Below are 24389 nucleotides of genomic sequence, written 5' to 3' on the forward strand. Positions count from 1 at the left end.
TACCCTTCATCAAGGTGGCATGGTGAGCAAAATAACTATGGATTTAGGCCCAGATCTCTGCACTGGGGTGAATGTATGACATTGTTCTGCATTCTGTCCATCAATTGTTCTTTATGCATTTGTCACCCCGAGTGGGATTGGTATGGTCAGACTTGGGTCTCGTGCTCTCCATGCCACTGGATTATTTACAACAAGGGGTGGTGATGGACAGAGTCTCTGAATTAAGCAGAGTACTCTCACCCAGTCAAGAGATCAGGGCTAGATCCAACACCGTTTTTTAGCTCATTGCACCATCCCAGTTTCAGAACCTGGCTGTATGCAAATTAGTCTGTCCCTGGCCCAGTGCATCATGGGAACAGGGCAGACCAGACTACAAAAGCCAATTCTTACACTGGGAAGGAAACAAGCTTCCGGGGACCGGTTTCTGCCATTTCAGGCGTCTTCGGCCCGGCTTGCTTGAATCCTGATGGTGCAATGAGCAAGGGACTCACATCTGAGTATACCCTTCCACGCTTAGGGTGGACAAAATTATTTACAACAAGGGGTGGTGATGGACAGAGTCTCTGAATTAAGCAGAGTACTCTCACCCAGTCAAGAGATCAGGGCTAGATCCAACACCGTTTTTTAGCTCATTGCACCATCCCAGTTTCAGAACCTGGCTGTATGCAAATTAGTCTGTCCCTGGCCCAGTGCATCATGGGAACAGGGCAGACCAGACTACAAAAGCCAATTCTTACACTGGGAAGGAAACAAGCTTCCGGGGACCGGTTTCTGCCATTTCAGGCGTCTTCGGCCCGGCTTGCTTGAATCCTGATGGTGCAATGAGCAAGGGACTCACATCTGAGTATACCCTTCCACGCTTAGGGTGGACAAAATTATTTACAACAAGGGGTGGTGATGGACAGAGTCTCTGAATTAAGCAGAGTACTCTCACCCAGTCAAGAGATCAGGGCTAGATCCAACACCGTTTTTTAGCTCATTGCACCATCCCAGTTTCAGAACCTGGCTGTATGCAAATTAGTCTGTCCCTGGCCCAGTGCATCATGGGAACAGGGCAGACCAGACTACAAAAGCCAATTCTTACACTGGGAAGGAAACAAGCTTCCGGGGACCGGTTTCTGCCATTTCAGGCGTCTTCGGCCCGGCTTGCTTGAATCCTGATGGTGCAATGAGCAAGGGACTCACATCTGAGTATACCCTTCCACGCTTAGGGTGGACAAAATTATTTACAACAAGGGGTGGTGATGGACAGAGTCTCTGAATTAAGCAGAGTACTCTCACCCAGTCAAGAGATCAGGGCTAGATCCAACACCGTTTTTTAGCTCATTGCACCATCCCAGTTTCAGAACCTGGCTGTATGCAAATTAGTCTGTCCCTGGCCCAGTGCATCATGGGAACAGGGCAGACCAGACTACAAAAGCCAATTCTTACACTGGGAAGGAAACAAGCTTCCGGGGACCGGTTTCTGCCATTTCAGGCGTCTTCGGCCCGGCTTGCTTGAATCCTGATGGTGCAATGAGCAAGGGACTCACATCTGAGTATACCCTTCCACGCTTAGGGTGGACAAAATTATTTACAACAAGGGGTGGTGATGGACAGAGTCTCTGAATTAAGCAGAGTACTCTCACCCAGTCAAGAGATCAGGGCTAGATCCAACACCGTTTTTTAGCTCATTGCACCATCCCAGTTTCAGAACCTGGCTGTATGCAAATTAGTCTGTCCCTGGCCCAGTGCAACATGGGAACAGGGCAGACCAGACTACAAAAGCCAATTCTTACACTGGGAAGGAAACAAGCTTCCGGGGACCGGTTTCTGCCATTTCAGGCGTCTTCGGCCCGGCTTGCTTGAATCCTGATGGTGCAATGAGCAAGGGACTCACATCTGAGTATACCCTTCCACGCTTAGGGTGGACAAAATTATTTACAACAAGGGGTGGTGATGGACAGAGTCTCTGAATTAAGCAGAGTACTCTCACCCAGTCAAGAGATCAGGGCTAGATCCAACACCGTTTTTTAGCTCATTGCACCATCCCAGTTTCAGAACCTGGCTGTATGCAAATTAGTCTGTCCCTGGCCCAGTGCATCATGGGAACAGGGCAGACCAGACTACAAAAGCCAATTCTTACACTGGGAAGGAAACAAGCTTCCGGGGACCGGTTTCTGCCATTTCAGGCGTCTTCGGCCCGGCTTGCTTGAATCCTGATGGTGCAATGAGCAAGGGACTCACATCTGAGTATACCCTTCCACGCTTAGGGTGGACAAAATTATTTACAACAAGGGGTGGTGATGGACAGAGTCTCTGAATTAAGCAGAGTACTCTCACCCAGTCAAGAGATCAGGGCTAGATCCAACACGTGTTCATCACCACCCCCTTTTCTGAATCGTTTTTGGCCACTATAGGTGTGGCAGGGTATACTCAGACATGAGTCCCTTTCTCACTGCTCCATCAGGATTCAAGCAAGCCGGGCCGAAGAGGCTGAAATGCCAGAAACCGGTCCCCGGTAGCTTGTCTCCTTTCTGGTGAAGAATTGGCTTGGTAGTTTGGTCTGCCCTGTTCCCATGATGCACTGGGCCAGGGACAGACTAATTTGCATATAGCCAGGTTCTGAGCTGGGATGGGGCAGTGAGATAAATAACGGTGATGGATCAAGCCCTGATCTTTGGACTGGGTAAGAGTGGTCTGCTTAATTCAGACACTCTGTTCATCACCACCCCCTTTTCTGAATCGTTTTTGGCCACTATAGGTGTGGCAGGGTATACTCAGACATGAGTCCCTTTCTCACTGCTCCATCAGGATTCAAGCAAGCCGGGCCGAAGAGGCTGAAATGCCAGAAACCGGTCCCCGGTAGCTTGTCTCCTTTCTGGTGAAGAATTGGCTTGGTAGTTTGGTCTGCCCTGTTCCCATGATGCACTGGGCCAGGGACAGACTAATTTGCATATAGCCAGGTTCTGAGCTGGGATGGGGCAGTGAGATAAATAACGGTGATGGATCAAGCCCTGATCTTTGGACTGGGTAAGAGTGGTCTGCTCAATTCAGACACTCTGTTCATCACCACCCCCTTTTCTGAATCGTTTTTGGCCACTATAGGTGTGGCAGGGTATACTCAGACATGAGTCCCTTTCTCACTGCTCCATCAGGATTCAAGCAAGCCGGGCCGAAGAGGCTGAAATGCCAGAAACCGGTCCCCGGTAGCTTGTCTCCTTTCTGGTGAAGAATTGGCTTGGTAGTTTGGTCTGCCCTGTTCCCGTGATGCACTGGGCCAGGGACAGACTAATTTGCATATAGCCAGGTTCTGAGCTGGGATGGGGCAGTGAGATAAATAACGGTGATGGATCAAGCCCTGATCTTTGGACTGGGTAAGAGTGGTCTGCTTAATTCAGACACTCTGTTCATCACCACCCCCTTTTCTGAATCGTTTTTGGCCACTATAGGTGTGGCAGGGTATACTCAGACATGAGTCCCTTTCTCACTGCTCCATCAGGATTCAAGCAAGCCGGGCCGAAGAGGCTGAAATGCCAGAAACCGGTCCCCGGTAGCTTGTCTCCTTTCTGGTGAAGAATTGGCTTGGTAGTTTGGTCTGCCCTGTTCCCATGATGCACTGGGCCAGGGACAGACTAATTTGCATATAGCCAGGTTCTGAGCTGGGATGGGGCAGTGAGATAAATAACGGTGATGGATCAAGCCCTGATCTTTGGACTGGGTAAGAGTGGTCTGCTTAATTCAGACACTCTGTTCATCACCACCCCCTTTTCTGAATCGCTCCATGCCACTGGAGTCAAGCTATCCTGGCTGATGAGGGCTGGATGCCCGAAACCGGTCCTAGGATGCTTGTTTCCAGTCCAGGGAGGACCTGGCTTGACAGTTCGGGTGAACTGTTCCCATGGGGCACAGGGTCAAGACTCATTTGCATATGGCTAGGTTCAAACTGGAATGGCATGGTGAGCAAAAAAACTATGGATTTAGGCCCCGATCTCTGCACTGGGGTGAATGTATGACATTGTTCTGCATTCTGTCCATCAACTGTTGTTTTTCCATTTGTCACCCGAGTGGGACGGGCATACTCAGACATGAGTCCCGTGCTCTCCATGCCACTGTAATCAAGCTATCCTGGCTGATGAGGGCTGAAAGCTCGAAACCGGTTCTTCGGATGATTGTTTCTCGTCCAGCGAGGACCTGGCTTGGCAGTTAGGGCTGGACTGTTCCCATAGGGGACAGGGTCAAGACTGTTTATCATATGGCTAGGTTCATACTGGAGTGGCATGGTGAGCAAAAAAACAATGGATATAGGTAGGCCCAGATCTCTGCACTGGGGTGAATGTATGACATTGTTCTGCATTGTGTCCATCAATTGTTCTTTTTGCATTTTTCACCCCGAGTGGGACGGTTATGCTCAGACGTAAGTCCCGTGCTTTCCATGCCACTGGAATCAAGCTATCCTGGCTGATGAGGGCTGAAAGTCCGAAACCGGTCCTAGGATGCTTGTTTCCAGTCCAGGGAGGACCTGGCTTTTCAGTTCGGGCTGGACTGTTCCCATGGGGCACATGGTCAAGACTGATTTGCATATGGCTAGGTTCAAACTGGAATGGCATGGTGAGCAAAAAAATGATGGATTTAGGCCCAGATCTCTGTACTGGGGTGAATGTATGACATTGTTCTGCATTCTGTCCATCAACTGTTGCTTTTAGTATTTATGTATAGCCTTCTAAGATTGTCCCAATAAAGGAATGTTAGCCTCACCATCAGTTAGAGGTGACATATCTCCCGCAGCGGGTATTTCTTATTGGTTATAACAATTGTGGTAGTTATGACATACTTGAAAAAGTGGTCCTTGTGTGTGTCTATAGTCTGAACAAGTCCTTGTATTCAAAATCTCTTTCAATCTTGCAGAACCACAGTTCGCTTAACGTATCTATCCCCAGGTTCTGTGCGTAACTGGGTTACTCCATTGTTATTAAGACTTTTCATACTGCTGCACTGCACCAAGATGCTTCTTCTGAAAGAGGGCTAGATAGGTAAGAGATGGCCCCTGCTGGTGAATTATAGAGACGTCTAGCATTTTGTAATCCGAGGCATAAGTGAACATTAATATTATTAGTTTGGGGTGAGGGGATATTCACCTCAGTCATCATCTCCTGTGCATTTAAAATCATTGTCTGGCATGTCAAGAGCCTTACATTAGGATCAAAACAGTGACTCCATCCGGGCAAATCTTTGGACCTGAAGAAGATTCTCTCCCAAGGGTACAAAATGAAAACATGCTTTGACTCCTTTACCCAGTCAACTTTATTGCAGCTGACTTTGAAGGCTTCAAAGGTTAGAAGCATACTCCACTCTAAAGATGGCATCTTCCTTGGTGTTAAAGGTGGCATATCCAAATGGGTGAAAAAGCCTTGGCACTCTAATACTTCTTGTTAGGTGCTTTGGCCCTTAACCTGAGGAAGCACAGAGTTGGGAGGTTTCAGGGATGGAGCTGCTGCAGTCACTAGGTGAGACACATTCTGGTTCAAACTTGGGGAGCAACCTAGAGGGCTCTCCTGAACAGTGGCACCGCAAGAGTGCCATGAGCCCTAGCTCAAGCTAGGAAAGGTGCCCCTTTCCTGGTCACTGGCCCCGAATACCAGCAACCGCTGCCACTCCTCAAACTTCCCTCACACTAATTGTACCCACCAAAGTGCCACGAGAGGCAAGACCCGTGAAAGTGGCATGCCACTAGTGTGACGCTTATTAAAATGATCTATGGAGGACAATTTAGGGAAACACTACCAAGAAACATTTAGTAGATAGAGGTAACATTAATGAAAACATGGTCAGATCAGGCTTTTCCCTTGGAGAATTCTTTTAACTGAGTTTCCTAAGAACACAGGACTAAGAATGGCGTTTACAATGTATATGTTTAAAGACCAGTTCTGGGGGCGTGGCTAAGATGGCGGAGTGAGTGGTCGCATTCACCGCGATCTCCTCCGAGCCTGGGCCCCTAAGCCGCTGAAACTTCGCTGATCTCCCCCCACGTTGCTACCAATCGGCAGCAGAGGGTGAGGGGGACCCCTGTGTCTCGGTCTCGAGAGATACGGAAGCTTGGGGCCGCGATTGGAGAGCTTCGGGAGCAGTGTCGAGTGCGGAGGCGGCCTTGGACGCGGGCCGGTGGTGGAGTCAAGCTTGCCCCGCGGCGGTGGCTGTGCCTAGTGGGTGTCCTGCAGCTCTGGCGCTTGCCCGGAGACGGGAGTAGCACGTCCCCGATCCCGCGGATGTCCCCGAGGGGCCCGACCGGCTGCTCCCTGGAAACGGAGGTGCGGAGGTGCAAGGGGTGCGGCCCGGGACCGGGCGTTACGTTGGGCCGGGGTCGCGGCCCACGCGCCGGACCCAGGCGGCGCTGGGAGGAACCCCCGATCTGCCTCGCTCCACTGGAGGTGCTGGGTAGGAGTCGACTTACATCCCGGTGGGAGCGAGTGGCCCCGGCGGGGAGGAGAAGGCCTTCGGGAGTCAGCTGCATACTGAGCCGCCGCTGAAAGGGCAGAATCACGCGACGCCGCAGCTGCGGCCTGTGCCCCTGGCCTCGCCCCGAGGAAGGTTTGGAGCGGACGAACCTCCTGAGCTCACACGGACAGTCGCATTCTGCACCCTTCCACTGGACCTGATCCTGCCCGCCGTGTTGGCGTCCCACGTCATTGGGCCTGGGAGCCCTAATTTAGAGCGGCCTGCCTGGCGAGTGCTTTCCAGGACTTAGGGGGGGTGCGGAAGCGGGTCACATACGCAGTGAAGACCGCACTGGCCCCCCTGCGTGACTGTGCCGAGTGTGGAGGTGGATTGCTCGGGCCTGGCCTGGGGATCTGGTTGGTCCCGGGAAGTGGGGCCTGATTCAGAGGCGACCTTCATCGCAGGGAGGGAAGTATTGGAGACGAGTGCCCTGCTCAGTGGGTGCCCGGGAGGCCAGGGAGGCTTGGAGACGCCCTCGACCGTCGGAGGCTGCTGGTGGAACCGAGAGGGGATTGCAGCTCTGCCCCCTTGATCGTCCGTGGCCCGGGCGGCGGAGTGTGCGGCCTGGTAGGGCAACTGTGAACCTAGACGCCTACTGGCGTGGAAACTTACGCGACGTCGCGGCTGCGGCCTGCAATTTCGGAGTTTGGCTGGGGAAGTAAGGCGGGGATCGCCCCCACTTTCGCGATCGCCACCAGAGGTAGGAACGCACTGATCGCGCTCGGCTTGAGCCACCAAGGAGCCTCCTGGGGATCGCGCCAGATGGATGGGAGAGCATCGTAGTGGAGGGAGTGCTCCGGGACCGGGGGCCGTCCCGTGCTGAGGCTGACATTTCTTGTGCTCCACATGCCTGCGGACCCTGCGGCTCTTCAACCAGCAAAGGACACGGCCGGAACTTGGTGGGGAGCAGGCCGCTGAACACGTGGCTGGGTGTCCCGGGGAGCGGTATGGACCGGTCTGTTGGTGCCTTAGATGTGGGGCGAGTGATCGCATTGTCCAGCGGCGCCACGGACCACCCAAGAGTGCGCTCCCACGTGCAGAATGGCCAACAACAAGGGGACCAAAAGGGGAGAGCGTACTCTGCCGGACATGTTGAGCAGGAGCACGGTGAGGCAGGATCGGGGGCAGCAATCTCCGGGCCAGCCGAGCAGCTCCCAGGGGGCGAGCGGAGGGGAGCCACCGGTCACCAGATCCTTCCTGGAGTCCCTTTTCAGCTCTCTGCGGGAGGATTTTCAGACTTTGAAGCAGGAGGAGGCTGGAGAAGTTCGAGAAATAGGGAGGGAGGTCGATGACCTCGGTGAGAGGGTGAACACCGTGGAGGAGGCTGGCCACGCCAGGGACGAGGAGATCACACAGTTGCAGCAGGAGGTGGTACGGCTGCGGGACCAGCATCTTGACCTTCAGGCCCATGCAGAGGACCTTGAGAACCGGTCCCGGAGAAACAACATCCGGGTCCGGGGAGTTCCTTCCAGAGAGGAGGGAGAGGACGTGGCTGGATACCTGAGAGATCTGTTCAGAGAGGTGTTGGGAGAATCGGCGGACTTCCCCATCCGGATCGACAGAGCACATAGAGTGGGCCTAGAGCGCCGGTCGTCGGCGCCTCCTCCCGATATCCTAGCCTTCCTGCCGGACTATCCTCTGAAGGAAAGGATCCTCCGCGAGGCACGGAAGCGGCTATCCCTGGAATTTAGGGGTCATCGGGTGGCTCTTTATCAGGATCTATCGGCGACTACATTGCAGAAACGCAAGGCCTTCAAAATAGCAACTGACTTCCTACGGGAACATGGCACTCAGTATTCGTGGGGCCATCCCTTCCGCCTCATCTTCCGTTGGAATGGGACTTTGCATCAGCTACGTTCCCTTCAGGATACTTGCGGAGTGCTGGGAATCACTGCGACGGACGACGGGGCACCCACCCCGCGCCGTCGACGCATCACTAGAGACGGCTGGCAGCCGGTCCCTGATCGGCGGTCTTCGAATTCCTCGACACGACCGGACTCGCCTACTATCCGAGCGGACATGGACAGCGCAGTGGGAGGAGTGGCCAGAGACACTGCGCCCAGTGACGTTGCGTTAACGGCTTGAAAGAACTCCGGGGGGAGATCGACATCGCTCCAACTGTAATGCAGGTTTGGGGGTCCGGGGGAGGGGGGGGGCAGGTGGGTGCGTAGTGGCCGGACGTCCACTTTTGTGACTTTCCACAGGCTTGTCCGCTGAGGACCGGACTGGGACAATGGGTTCTTGGGGTCGTTTGGGGCACCATGAGGGCGGGGGTGGGGAAGTTGGGACAGCTCCAGTTGCGGGTCGGGGCTGGGGACAGTTGGGGAGTTGGGGCGGAGGGCGGAAGGGCGGGGAGGACGGGGAGTTGGGTAGGATTGGGAGGGGAGGGGAGGGGGACCTGGGGGTTGGGGTGGGTGGGGGGGGGGTCGTTCAGTGCACGGTGCGGTTCCTAGGCATTCTGGCATTCTGCATACATCTTAGTTTACCCAGATGGGGATGCTGCACACACACCTACACTTTATTCTTTGCTCTGCTGCCAGAGTGCAGGACCCTTGCAGACTCCGTCCTACGAGTGCGGGGTCCTCATGCCTTCCATCACATCCTTTCGTATGCCCCCTGACAATTGTAAGGTCGTGACCCTGAATGTCCAGGGTTTGAACAACCCTGTCAAGCGACGGGCAGTGCTTTCTCTCCTGGAGCATACCCGAGCGGACATATGTCTACTCCAGGAGACACATCTGCTGCCACAGGACACACATAGGCTGCGCTCTCATAAATTCCCGTCACAGTTCTTTTCCTCTTGCACCACTAAAACGGCCGGGGTGGCGATACTGGTGGCCAGACACTTCAAGGGGGAAATCCTCCACAAGTTTGCAGAACAGAAAGGTAGACTGTTAGCATACCGGTTCAAGATTGGGGGCCTTACTTTTACGATCGGGTCCCTGTATAGCCCTAATGAATGGCAGGATTGTTTCCTGCAGTCAGCGGTCGAGGACATTACTGCCTCGCAGGACAGACATATCATCCTCGGGGGAGATTTTAACATGGTCTTTGATTCAACAATGGACAGGTCGGCCCAGCGCTCCCCGCAGGTCGGGGAATTCTCCGCCGACTGTAAGGCTCTGTTAGCAGAAGTGGACCTCCTTGATCTCTGGCGACGTCTGCACCCTACTGACAGGGACTATTCATACTATTCCCACGCACATAAGACGTACGCGAGGCTAGACCACCTTTTGGTCACGTCTTCGGTGCAGGCGCTGGCCTCGGGTTGGAAATAGGGGTGCTATCTCTATCAGATCATGCCCCGGTCGAGGCCACGTTGTGTTTGCCTCCAACGGTCCTCCCTCCCAGGACATGGCGCCTCCGCGACACATTGCTGCATAGGAAGGAGGTGGTGGTCCGCGTCGAGGGCGCGATCCGGGAATATCTGACCCATAATGACAACTCCGACACTAGCCGGGCCAAGCAGTGGGCGGCCCTGAAAGCGGTCCTCCGAGGAGAATTTCTGGCGATCTCCTCTGCCGACAATAAGGAACGACAGGCCAAGAGGGATGAACTCACGGATAGGGTTCGATAGCTTGAGCAGATACATCGTAGGACAGGAGCCCCCAGGATTTGGCGGCAGCTCAAGGAAGCGAGAAAGCTCCTGGCAGCCCTGGACCTGGATAGGGTGGAGTATGCTGCACTCCGGCTGCGCCATACCTTTTACACAGGGGGGGACCGTTGTGGCAAATTGCTGGCTAACAGGCTCCGGGTAACACGCCAGAGCCAACTAGTGAAGGAGATCTCTGGCCCGGTGAGGGCGCGATCCGGGAATATCTGACCCATAATGACAACTCCGACACTAGCCGGGCCAAGCAGTGGGCGGCCCTGAAAGCGGTCCTCCGAGGAGAATTTCTGGCGATCTCCTCTGCCGACAATAAGGAACGACAGGCCAAGAGGGATGAACTCACGGATAGGGTTCGATAGCTTGAGCAGATACATCGTAGGACAGGAGCCCCCAGGATTTGGCGGCAGCTCAAGGAAGCGAGAAAGCTCCTGGCAGCCCTGGGCCTGGATAGGGCGGAGTATGCTAGTGTAGGTATCAAGGACCCCCTGGTAAGGATCGACTCCTGGGTCAGGGAAAATAATTTTATTGAAAAAGTATACGCCCAGGCAGACTTCGAGTACAAGGAGCTGGCTATTTAAAAAACATATTATATAAACAAAAAACAGAAAATAGTGCAATAGACTAAAATGATATCAAAAAATATTTTTTAATTCTGATAAAAAAGGATCAATAAATATAGCTCTATACATTGGATATACACGATAGAAAATATAGTACATCAATCGTATGTAACTTTTCCATAGTACATTATAAAAAACCAAAAACAAATTGATGATAAAAAGTTTCTTTAAAACATCTCCGAATTTTGCAGAGTTGGGCTGTATGCGTCAACGCGTTTCGACAAAATCTTTTGTCTTCATCAGGACAAATGAATGTTCAGCCACTTTTTCTAAACAGAATAAAACATAATTTTTAGATAAATGTGCAGCCATTTCTTTCTAAGCTGTATACAACTGTATTCTCGGCTGACAAACAACAACAGCCTATTGCCTATTTCTTAACTATATGAATTCACTGATTCTTAAAAATAAAGTATCATTCCTTTAAAACAGAGGGCGGAGTATGCTGCACTCCGGCTGCGCCATACCTTTTACACAGGGGGGACCGTTGTGGCAAATTGCTGGCTAACAGGCTCCGGGTAACACGCCAGAGCCAACTAGTGAAGGAGATCTCTGGCCCGGTGGGGGCGGTGGAGACGGAGGACGCTCACATTGCAGCCGTCTTCCGCAGGTTTTACGCGGATCTTTATATTTGTGAGCCACCGGATGCAACGGCCATGTCAGCCTACTTGGATTCGGTCACCCTGCCCTCCCTGGCGCCCCTGCAAGCAGAATACTTAGATCGAGACATCAGGATAGAGGAGGTGATCTCTGCCATTGCCAGGCTTAAGCATGGCAAAGCGCCAGGTCCGGATGGCTACACCGCGCTCTACTACAAAACGTTTTGCACTACACTGGCCCCTGTCCTTACTCGCCTCTTCAACTCATTTGCGGAACCGGGAGCCATTCCGCCTGATCTTCTGCGGGCTTCGGTCACAGTCATCCCTAAGCCTGGGAAGGACCCGAGGCCTGTAGGATGTAACTTTGATGTACACTTTGGCTAGGGGATGTGCACTGGACGGGGGGTGTGGGGGTAGGGGGGGCTGGGTACGGGGAGTTGGGATGTTGGGGGTTTTGGGGGGATTTGCTATAACATGTCATTTCATGCTACGAGGGCGCACACCATGTATCACCGTGATGGACTAGCCCATGCGAACTACACCTGCCAATTCTTCGCTGGAGATGGGGCTTTGTCCGCCTTATTATGACGCTTTTGGGTTGTGTGTTTGTCCTAGTATGTTGTGCTGAATAAAATACTTTAAACCTAAAGACCAGTTCTGAGAGTTTTGGGAAGGAGGACTCTCCTGGAAGTAACTTTGGGTACAGGTACCAAGAAATCGAGCAATATAAAGCATATTGGGAATTTTAAGGGTATTTCTGTAGAAAACATTTTGGTGAATTGTGCTCTTTAAAATACACAAGGATGTCTTTAGGAATATTTGCACCAAATAGTGTATTTTGAAGTAGATTGTACTAGTGATAATTTGGAAAATCTATATTTTCTGTGTTGTGACCACAGATTTTTTGCCTTTAGCTAGTTTTAGTACTCTGTGCACTTTACTCCTGCAACAATAACGTGCCTGTGCTCTCTCTTTCAACACTGTTGTATTGGCATATTCTTAACTTTTATATTTAACTAACCTATAAGTCCATAATAAATGGTACAAGTTTACCCAGGGCCTGTAAGTTTAATGCCACTAATGGTCTGCAGCACCGTTGTGCTATCTGCTACAGTGACAGTGCACACCATGGCTTTCAGCCCTACCAGTGTAGCATAGCCTGTCTGTGGCAGTACAAAAACTTCAATTCGATCTGCCAAGCAGGGTTCATGGCATTTGAAAGTAGGACATGCAAAAATGTAATGTTAAAATGTGGATACAGTGACTAACATGCAAAAGCTATTTTTAACTGTGGCCCTTAGTCTCCTCCTGATCTTCCTCAGGTTGAGAAGTGCTCGACAGTGGTTTCCTGGAGATGGCATAAGCTAGTGGATTGGAATAACTCCCGGGCATGCCCTAACTCACAGGGTAAAAGTTCAGGGGGGCAAAACCTACCCCGTTTGGGTATTTTCAAGATGGTCAAAGTCTTCTGCCACACTAAATGTGGGCTCTGAGTCCTGAGAATGTGTGTGGGGAGTGTACAATGGAAATCCTAGTATCCTCCCACATATAAAACTAAAATCCAGTTTGGGGCAGTGCCTGTAACCAGAATAGCCGAGGGACAGATGCATGGTAAACAAAACAGAGTTTGTTCAGCAACCCGACTGTAGATACACCGAAAAATTCAATGGTCATAGTAAACTGCTTTTTAATTAAACTATGTTATTTTTTAAATGCAGCATGTTTTCCTTAAATGAAAACAGGATGCATTTAAAAAGAAAAAATTATACTTTTAAGTTTAATTTTTCAATGTAGGCCAATCTTAAAGGGGAAGAGGGCCCCTGAGGACCCCTCCTGGTTTGCGAGTGGGTTACCAGGTCCTTCAAGGAGTTGGTAAAATATGAATGTTTTGCAACCGTAATTTAGTCCTAAAACATTCATACATCCCATTCAGATTGGGTATTCAGTAGGAACACCCTAAACACAGTCCTTTACTAATACCGAATTGCAAACACAAATTGCGATTTGGTAACATTTTACCAAATCACAGTTTGAGTTCTGCACATTTGTAAAATGGGCCGATCGTCCGCTTCCGGCCGCAAAAAGGCTTTGTACATATGACCCTATATGCATTGCCCTACGTTAAGCCTGTCTGCACTGTACTGCAGCGCAAAATAGGGGTTTAGCTCATATTATTACATTACTTACTGAATTTGAGAGTTCATCTGGACTCGAGGGTTGTGATTATTCATTGGGGCGGGTAGTTGCCCCCCACCAAATAATTCTTTGATTGTACTTGAATGAATAAAGAAATAATTTAACAAGGGGGCTTGGGAGCCCTCACCAAAAGAAATGTAAAGAAAAGGTTTAGCAAATGTTGCCTTGCAAGGCACACATCCAGTGTCATTGGTCAAAACTGGAAAAAAAAAGATAATTTTCCAGATTGTTCTTTAGTTCTCCCGTAAGTAAAATCGGCCGGAAACGTGATAAAAGGGGTCATTTTAGGGGATAGCAGCATGGTCAGAACTAGGTAGAATACAATGTGTCTGTCCTCCTCATATCCCATAAAAGCACATAATAGACCTGAGTCTGCAAATTGGTTTCAAGTACGTAGTACTGCTGATGTTATCAATGGTTTTCACCACACCATCAGTACAAGATAATGGATCCAACTGCTGAGACATTATTTCCTCCATGCTAACATTGTTTAGGACCAATGTCTCCAACTAATCAATCGCCAGCTCTCAGACACCTTCAGAGTAGCCCGCTACCTGCACTTAAATGAGCACAGGGTCACATTTTCCTTTTAAAGTTTGGGGAAGGCTGTGTTTGCTTTACATTATTATCATCAGGCTGCAGATAACAGGGCCTGATAATAAGCAGTGCTCAATCAGATTTCCGACCCAGTCTGGGGCACAGAGGTGAAGAACTTAACCACTGAGGTATGTAACTCCTAAATAAAAGTCCTTGTCAGCTCAATATTGGAGAGTGAGAACAAAGTGATGTTTCTGAATGGGAGAAAATTAAAATGAAAAGTTAACTTAAGGATTGAATTAACTGTTCATTTTAATTTTCTCCCATTTCAAAGTGTTGCATTTACAAACAGCTGGCCTCTTACTCCCAGTGCCCAGTGGACACTGTGCCACATTTAAACCTGAAACCTTGTCATTTTTTAAATCAGAAAGTCTTAGGGTCTGATTTGGAAATTGTTAGATTCGTTACACCATCACAACGGTGACGGATATCTTGTTCACCAAAATATAAATCCCATAAGATTTAATGGGATTTATATTTCAGTGGATGGGATATCCATCACCATTTCCTGTCCGCCGATATAAAAATCAGGCCCTTAATGTCTTTCTCTATTTTCAATTAAGCTAATTACGTTTTAATGTTTCATGAAGCATGTTTCTTCACTTTAAATTCCTCCCATTTAAACAATGGCTGTATATTTCTGATACAAGTATGGCACAGTTTCTACAAGCCACTGGGAGCAGGATCCCTGTTGTTTGTAAATGTGACACTTTTAAATAAGATAAAATGTAAATGATGAGTTTTGTGGAATCCATATAAACAAAATTTCCTCTTCAGTTTAATTTTCTCCCATGTCAAAGTGTTCCACATACACACAACAGGCATCTTTCTCCAAGTGGCTGGAAGACACGGTGTCATATTTATCACTGAAAAATACAGCCATTACTTTAAGTGGGAGAAATTTAATGTGCATTTTTTTTTTCTCCATATTATGAAAATGTTTGCAGAACATTTTTCCCATTAAATGCTCTGGAGTCAAGGCCGCTAACTAAGATACCAAGCTCCACGTCCGCCTTTTCCTCTTCCCTTCTCTCCCACCTATCTCTTAGCTCACACCTTTCTCTTCCTGCTCACGAAGGCAACGCATAAGAACGTTAAAATGCTGCAAATAGCATAGGTCGATTATGCATACTCAACATATATAAGCGTCTCAGCATAGCTAATGTATACTAACGGCAATGTATGACGCTAGAAAAAGACCAGTATTGCCTTTGCTATCTCTGTACTGTGTATGTAAAAAAAATTCTTTCTAATAAAATCTTTTGAAATAAAAAAAAATGGTTGTGTTTGTGTTATACATTTAGTAGTGTCACAAATGATGAAAGATATGTACTGTGCCACAAGTACATACGATACAGGCTCTCAGTCACCTGTACGCACATATCTCATTGATACACACACATGTTCATACATCCTTTAAGACCAAGCTCTCACTGGCACACATGGCAGCCCTTTCATAGTGCCCTTGTCAAAGTATTTTGTTGAAACTATAGTATCTGGCTCTACCGAGATTAGGCTTAAAGTTAATAACGCTGGGCTTCATGGTGTTTAGTAACAATGAGCGAGTTGCTTGGCCTTCAATAGCTCACGATGATTTTCACTGATCAAAAGTAGCTATCGCAATAGAAAAGGTTGAAGAACCCTGGTTTAGGATGTCCGCTAGATTTACTATCCCCAATTCAATATCCCCACAAGAACAACATGGTGGCCTGTCCACATAATGCCTCAGTAATATACATATTTGTTAAGATTCTTCAATGTTGAAGTAAAGTACACATTTCTTATATTCACCAATGCTGCAGGTAAGCACACAAGTTCCGATTTCCACAGTGCTGCTTCATTCATGAGTTCCATAACCTTTAGAAAAAGAGTTATGAGGTACACCCTTATAGGGTCCAGACATGTGTGACATGGCCTGTAAATCAATGGAGACCCACAGACTGTTTTAACAAGAGCTGCATATGGCTTCTGGGCTACATAAGAACTGCTCACTTTCAGTAATAATCAGAGTTTCTCTATGGTGGTATGCCTATTGTGTCAGGTAGATTTTTACAAGATGTATACCAATACAGATGTGCCCTGCACAGCACACTGTGACAGGGCTGATCATTACAGGAGGCTGACATCTTGGACACTGTAAGTAGGGCTGATCAATATAGCAATCAGCCATCTTGTTCACTAATGGGGACAATATAATTGTGAATCAGCCATCCCGCACACCGTGAAAGGGACTGTATCACTATAGATTCCTGTATACTATGGATGGTGACCTGGACACTGCAATTTCTGTTTATATTTGAGGAACCCCTCTCTGCTCCATCACGCCCTGAGAGGGATAGGCATATGGCCACTTTCCCTACTGTCTGTTCATCCCTCCTTCCATGCGTCCACACTCCCCATCACCTGAAAATACTGGGCACAGACTCTGATATAGGCAGTCCCTACTACCTACAGGACCTAGAAAAAAAGCCCTTTAGGCTGAGCGGGGGACTGACCCTTGGGAGGATTATATACTTGAAACAGAACATCTAAATGCTAACTGTTCCTTTTTGTCTAGAAACCCCAGGTTTAATAAAAACTCCACTCTGTCATGCTCACTCCCTTGCAATGCCCTGATAATCTGGAGCTCCCTGCCAGTGAACATCTGACATGCTACCAGGCTTGGGAAATTCAAATACACTTTTAACTCCTTAAGGTTCCACTGTGCTGATCATCCCAGTAACACAATTATAGAGATTCTGCAAATTGGGCAACAAACCAACTCAGAAGACATGTTTTTTAAACATGATCACACTGGTTTTATATGTGCCTTCCCGGTCTACCTCTGTCCTCATTGCTACCCCTGTTATTTGCGGTATGGTTCGCCCTGCGTTCACTATGGTTTACCACCTGCTGTTCGCCTTCTTATCTGTTGCTCTGCTTTCATCATATGACGTCTGCTACATTGTTTATCCCTTGGTTGTTTAGCATTCTGCCATCTTGGATGGCGTCTAATTGTAGTGTATAAAAAATAAATTGTACTGCACTTGTCAAGTTAATGCAGAAACATTCTTTTCCTCAATGAGTACTCTGTACTACTTATATTTTCATCTCAACCAAAACCTTAGATTGGGCTTTACAAAACATTCCATATGCTCTTCCCTTGGTAGCCAGAGGCCACATTGTCAAAGCCATTGACACATAGTTTTGGTAAACATGCCCAAGGTGCGACATCCAAAAACCCGGGACATGTATCGGGTCTAGAGATCATCAGTTCAACAAGTACCTACTTGCACCCACTGGGGTGAACCACTCAAGAACTCCATGTACCAGAGTCCCTATGGGCGAGCCGGAGGAGGGGCTAGCGGTGTGCAGTCCATTGCGATTGTTTCTACAAATTGGCTCCCTTGAGCTTTGAGTCGACGGGCTCCTGGACGACGCACCTGCATGCCGGTTGGGGCATCGAGGCCATTGACGGTTGCTTGGTGGCCTTCTCTTCCACCCCTAACTACTTTCTCTACTGATGAGGGAAGTTATCCCGAAACCCGAGCCGTGTCTCGGGCGACATCCAAAAACCCAGGACATGTATCGGGTCTAGAGATCATCAGTTCAACAAGTACCTACTTGCACCCACTGGGGTGAACCACTCAAGAACTCCATGTACCAGAGTCCCTATGGGTGACCTGGAGGAGGGGCTAGCGGTGTGCGGTCCATTGCGATTGTTTCTACAAATTGGCTCCCTTGAGCTTTGAGTCGACGGGCTCCTGGACGACGCACCTGCGTGCCGGTTCGGGCATCGAGGCCATTGACGGTTGCTTGGCGGCCTTCTCTTCCACCCCTAACTATTTTCTCTACTGATGAGGGAAGTTATCCCGAAATCCGAGCCATGTCTCGGGCGACATCCAAAAACCCGGGACATGTATCGGGTCTAGAGATCATCAGTTCAACAAGTACCTACTTGCACCCACTGGGGTGAACCACTCAAGAACTCCATGTACCAGAGTCCCTAGGGGCGATCCGGAGGAGGGGCTAGCGGTGTGCGGTCCATTGCGATTGTTTCTAAAAATTGGCTCCCTTGAGCTTTGAGTCGACGGGCTCCTGGACGACGCACCTGCGTGCCGGTTCGGGCATCGAGGCCATTGACGGTTGCTTGGCGGCCTTCTCTTCCACCCCTAACTATTTTCTCTACTGATGCGGGAAGTTATCCCGAAACCCGAGCTATGTCTCGGGCGACATCCAAAAACCCGGGACATGTATCGGGTCTAGAGATCATCAGTTCAACAAGTACCTACTTGCACCCACTGGGGTGAACCACTCAAGAACTCCATGTACCAGAGGCCCTAGGGGCGATCCGGAGGAGGGGCTAGCGGTGTGTGGTCCATTGCAAATGTTTCTGCTCTTCCCTTGGTAGCCAGAGGCCACATTGTCAAAGCCAATGACACATAGTTTTGGTAAACATGCCCAACGTGGAAAAATATGTTTTTTAGCAAAGCACACAGACTGAATAGCCTATAGGTGCTGTTGTGAATGTGTAAGATGAAAAGTGTCCATGGAACAGCACTTGAGACTCTGCAATGTTGTAAATAAACCTCATAACATTGACATCCATTAATAAATAGAATCCATGTCTACTGTTTCAGGTATTGTTGACCTTACTAACATTATGCTACCGCGTTAACTTCTTCGATAAGCAGAATAACCACCCAGAACTGTTTCTGGGTGCAACACCCAATGGTGCTTCATAGAATTCCTCAAAAAATGTCATCTATTTTTCAATTCAAGAATAATTACAAAAGTGATACTTCTGATAACCTTTTTGCTGCTTTTCATGTCCTGTTCAGTACTGAGTTTTAAATGTCATTATTATCAGAATTTTAAAGGCTGTCTTATCAGGTTATGCAAAAAGAACAATTGATGGACAGAATGCAGAACAATGTCGTACATTCACCCCAGTACAGAGATCTGGGCTAAAATCCATAGTTATTTTGCTCACCATGCCATTCCAGTTTGGACCCAGCCATATGCAAATCAGTCTTGACCCTGCGCTCAATGGGAACAGTCCAGCCTGAACTACCAGGCCAGGTCCTCCCTGGACTGGAAACAAGCATCTTAAGATCAGTTTCGGGCTTTCAGCCCTCATCAGCCAGGATAGCTTGACTCCAGTGGCATGGAGAGCACGGGACCAACGTCTGGGCATACCCGTCCCACTTGGGGTGACAAATGCAAAAAGATGGACATAATGCAGAACAATGTCATACATTCACCCCAGTACAGAGATCTGGGCCTGAATCCATTGTTTTTTTGCTCACCATGCCATTCCAGTTTGGACCCAGCCATATGCAAATCAGTCTCGACCCTGCGCCCAATGAGAACAGTCCAGCCCGAACTGCCAGGTCAGGTCCTCCCTGGACAGGAAACAAGCATCCTAGGACTGGTTTCAGGCTTTCAGCCCTCATCAGCCAGAATAGCTTAACTCCAGTGGCATGGAGAGCACGGGACCCACGTCTGGGCATACTCGTCCCACTTGGGGTGACAAATGCAAAAAGAACAATTAATGGACAGAATGCAGAACAATGTCATACATTCACCCCAGTGCAGAGATCTGGGCCTAAATCCATCGTTATTTTGCTCACCATGCCACCCTGATGAAAGGTGTTACCCAGAAACCTGTCCCATGATGCTTGTTTCTGGTTCAGGGGAGACTTGACTTGGCAGTTCCGGCTGAACTGTTTCCATGAGGCACAGAGTCAAGACTGATTTGCATGTAGCTGGGTCTGAAATGAGGTGGCGAAGTGAGCTAAAGAATGATGATGATTAAACCCAGATCTGTGACTGGGGGTGAGTCTCTGAAAAGTTTCAGAGCTCCGTCCATAATCTCCTTGTGTTTGCTTTGTTCATCCTAAGTTGGCAGGGTATGCCCAGACGTGGGTCCCTTGCTCACTTTACCACTGGATTCAAGCTAGCCTGGCTGATGAAGGGTGTTAACCAGAAACCGGTCCCATGATGCTTGTTTCCGGTTCAGGGAAGACCTGGCTTGGCAGTTCGGGCTGAACTATTCCCATGAGGCACAGGGTCAAGACTGATTTGCATATAGCTGTGTCAGAACTGAGTAGGCAAAGTGCGCTAAAGAATGATGATGGATTCAACCCAGAACTGTGACTGGGGGTGAGTCTCTAAAAAGTTTCAGAGCTCCATCGATGATCATCTTCTTGTGTTTGCTTTGTTTGCCCTAAGTTGGCAGGGTATGTCTAGACGTGGGGCCCTTGCTCACTTTGCCACTGGATTCAAACTAGCCTGGCTGATGAAGGGCGATACCCAGAAACCGGTCCCAGGATGCTTGTTTCCGGTCAGGGAAGACCTGGCTTGGCAGTTCGGGCTGAACTGTTCCCATGAGGCACTAGGTCAAGACTGATTTGCATATAGCTGGGGCTGAACTGAGGTGGGAAATTGAGCTAAAGAATGATGATGGATTCATCCCAGATCTATGACTGGGGGTGAGTCTCTGAAAAGTTTCAGAGCTCCGTCCATCATCTCCTTGTGTTTGCTTTGTTCGCTCTAAGTTGGCAGGGTATGCCCTTGCTCACTTTGCCAATGGATTCACTGGCTGATGAAGGGTGTTACCCAGAAACTGGTCCCAGGATGCTTTTTTCTGGTTCAGGGAAGACCTGGCTTGGAAGTTCGGGCTGCACTGTTCCCATGAGGCACAGAGTCAAGGCTGATTTGCACGTAGCTGGGTCTGAACTGAGGTGGCAAAGTGAGCTAAAGAATGATGATGGATTCAACCCAGATCTATGACTAGGGGTGAGTCTCTGAAAAGTTTCAGAGCTCCGTCCATCATCTCCTTGTGCTTTCTTTGACTTATCAGATTATACCATGTAAATTCCATAACAGATAAAATAATACATACAGTTCTGTACATTATAACCAAGTTTTCCTTTTTGGCTTCACTAATAAAAAGAGAAATGGCAAAATATCAGAGATCTTCTGGCCTACTGTGAGAGGATTTTTCTTAACATTGGGTGTCACTTCACTGCTGGTACCGGAGCAGTGTACACCACTCTAGACCTCTTCATGGTGCCTCGCCCAGCGTCTTCTCTTCAGAATGTAAGTATTTCTTCTCAGCCTTGTGGCTGGTGACACATGGGTCTTCAATACCACTACCACTCGCATGCTTGCTGCAAACCATAGGTTACTGCATCTCCACTGACGCTTCCCTCTTCAAGTTCGGAAGATACTGCCTTTTTTACTAAGGTTGAGTGGCTCAGGTCTACGGAAAATAAGCATTTTGGAGCCCTCCAACATCCTATCCCTTTTCTTTTCTCCCACTTTAGTCAGTCTACCTCCAATGTGTGTATTTCAGCTCTGCTACATTAGTGCCTATTCTAACTCTCCTTCTAGAGGGCTCATTGATGGCTATGGGAGCTGATCTGATCACTTCGACTGGGTCTGCTTACGCTCCTTCCAGAACTTCGCATTAAAGAAACTCTATTAGATGCATTCCCTTCTGCGAGTCTGCTATAGCTAGAAACCCTGGGATTGTGATCTTTGCTGCTTGCCTATTTTCTAGTTACAACTTTTGACTCGAATAGAGAGATGGTGGAAAATAGCAAGTTTTCAAATTGGGGACTCTGCTGGAATTGCTTCTCACCTTCCTGCAGCTTGGTCTCCATCACATTGGATTCCGGTACAAGCTTTTTATCATTTTTGAGTCTTGGAGATACGACTCGCAAGGGAGTCCAACGCCCCTTCCATGGAGAGCATCTTGGAATCTACGTGCTGTGGGGCACCTTGCATCTCTTTTAATGTTCCCATTATATTTGCCTCATTGTGTGTGATAGGGACTTCTCCTTCACTTGGGCATTCCTCATCAATCCGAGAAGTAGCTCCAAAGGGTGGCGATTTTTGGGTGGAGAAGGCTTTTGTGTTTTTCTCCCTATTTTAGTCTCTGATCTTTAAGTGGTGTACATTAAAAGAACCCCAGGCAGGCCTCAGTGGCTAATATGGCACCTGTTCATAACTGTATGGGGAGCTGGGAGGCAAGGCTCATGGGATACGCTCCTCTGCATCTCTCCTATGGCGCCAACTCTCTCCATCTCTCTTACCACAGCTGGCTCCAGTCCAGAAGAAGCCGCTTACAGGTGCCAGCTCCACCCAGAGCACTTGTTTGCTCCTGGATCTTTTCTGCTCTGTCTAGCTATCCACCACATATGGCCCAGCGCAGCCCGCTGCGACTGTCCCACACAGTCCGGGGAGGGGACATGGGGATGCAAGGCCATTCTTCATTTGGTAGGGAAATGGAAGTCAGCTCTCGGGTGCCACTCACTCTCATCTCGGTGGAGGGGAAATCTTCGTGCCTCTACTTGCTCTTCTTGTCTGTATACAGACATTTCTTAATGGAAGATTAAAGTTGAAGATTTGAACATTGGGTCTGGTAGAAATGTGTTTAAGTATAGTGTGGTAGTTCATGAATTACTGATTGTTGGACAATTCTGGGGTAAGTCACTTCATGTGGCTGTTACTGTTTCACCAGGGCCATGTGAGGAGTGTTCTGTGACATGTTGTGCTATCTGGTCATTCTAAGATGCAGTATGTGTTTGTTGGGGTATTGTCTATGCATGGGCTGTTGCAAGTTCTATGCAGATGGCTAGACGGTTGCTCATTTCCTGCTATCGATGAACTGGGAAACGTCTTAATTAAAATATTTTTTCCTCCACAGGACCAACCTCCCTAAAGAAATCATGGCCTACCCTGATTACCCATTCCCCCCAAACCTGCCCTCCTTCCTGCACCACTCTCAAGTTTTGGCTTACCTGGAGAGCTATGCTGACCGCTTCAAGGTGAAGGAACACATTCAAGTGAGTATGGTGAGCATAGCATCACAGAATGCTCGAAGTAGGCATTATGATGGTGTGAGTATCTGTTTTCAGTTCCCTCTTCTACCTGTGTGTGATTTGTGTAATTTTGTACAGACCTATCAGTCCCCTATTACAAAGGGGCTGAATTTAGTCTCAGTGATACATTGTGGGTAGAAATAATGATTCCTTTCAGTATACAATCACTTAAATCTGACTTCTCTGAGTTGTGTCCCCAGAAATGGGAAATTACATGCAGGCCTGCAAATACCAGGTCAAAATCTGCATGCAGAGTTCCCATTGTGTGGACAAGCCAGCTCCCATGTATTCTCTGATGAACAAAGTAGAATAGGAGCAAAGCTGGTAGTGGCCTGAGATCCATAAGAAAGGAGAAAGCAACCAAAAGAAAGATGACGTGCGTTTGTGCAATAAATGAAGAAAAAGAAGATGGAGTGTTAGATTTGGGGGTCTCTGGTTGGCACATGTGGGTACTTGTGACAAGCAGGGACCCTCTCCTCTAGTCAGGGCAAGGGACTTACTCTTAAAAATAACCCCTGCTCACCCTCTAGGCAGTGTGGCGTGAGCAGACAAGGCTAAACTTCAGAGCGTTATGGGTTAAGCATTTATGACCACATACAGTAATTCAATGATACACCACAAATGGACACCAGTCGAGTTTTATCAAAAATAGGTTTTCTTTATATAAGGCTTAGCACAAGACCCAATTAATGGTTGTAAAATGAGGCCACAATACTATTCAGCAAAAATAAGAGTTCTGTTAAAAAAATGTACTTCTTGATTCCGGTGCGCGTTGCGCACTATTGTCCGACTCTCACAGTGTAACAAAACTGTCAAAAGATACTATTCAAGCGTTGCGGATTCCTTGGCGTACATACAGGGGTACGAGTTGAGTGACAGTACATTTGGGATGATGAGTCTGGCTTGAATGAGGCGTCCGGGACGTGTAGACAACAAAAAGATGCTGGCGGCTCCTCTGCGAGGCGGGCCCCTGCTGTGGTAGGCGTCTCGGTGAGAGGCGTAGAGCAGGGGGGCCTCAAGGAGCAGGGCGGGCGATGTGGGTTGTCTTCAGCGTTCACGGCGTTCGAGCCGTACCTTTGGTTCGGAGCTGCTGAGTAAATGCGGGCAGCGCGGCACGAGGCAGCCAGTACGAGGCGTACGGGCCGGGCTCTCTCAGTGCGGCACGGCCCCGGTGATCAAGAGCGTGATGCGAGGCGGCTGGTACGCTTCGTGCGTACGGGCCGCCCTTGGCTTTGTGAGGCCCTCCGGTCGGGCTTCCAGCGTAGGGGCGGCGAGACGAGCAGTGCGGCTCGAACAGGGGAGACAAGTGAGGCAGAGTGCGGGCGGCCCTGGCGGGACGGTGGGAGGGTCGGCTCGTCATGGAGCGGCTCATACGGGGCGGGGGCGGCCAGGCACAAGCGTCACGGCAAAGAAGGGGGATCAG

At 49.0% G+C, this 24389-nt stretch overlaps 1 protein-coding gene across 1 annotated transcript in view; it reads left to right on the forward strand.

The window, feature by feature from the left end:
- The window catches only part of LOC144799878 (uncharacterized), a 334394-nt gene that overhangs the window by 62732 nt on the left and 247273 nt on the right, over positions 1-24389 (forward strand). The window contains exon 2 of the mRNA XM_078671483.1: positions 22792-22930. Within this exon, the coding sequence (XP_078527609.1) occupies positions 22792-22930 (139 nt within the window). The remainder of the gene's footprint in view (positions 1-22791; positions 22931-24389) is intronic.

Source organism: Lissotriton helveticus, chromosome 12, assembly GCF_964261635.1.
Source record: "Lissotriton helveticus chromosome 12, aLisHel1.1, whole genome shotgun sequence".
Lineage (NCBI taxonomy): Eukaryota > Metazoa > Chordata > Amphibia > Caudata > Salamandridae > Lissotriton > Lissotriton helveticus.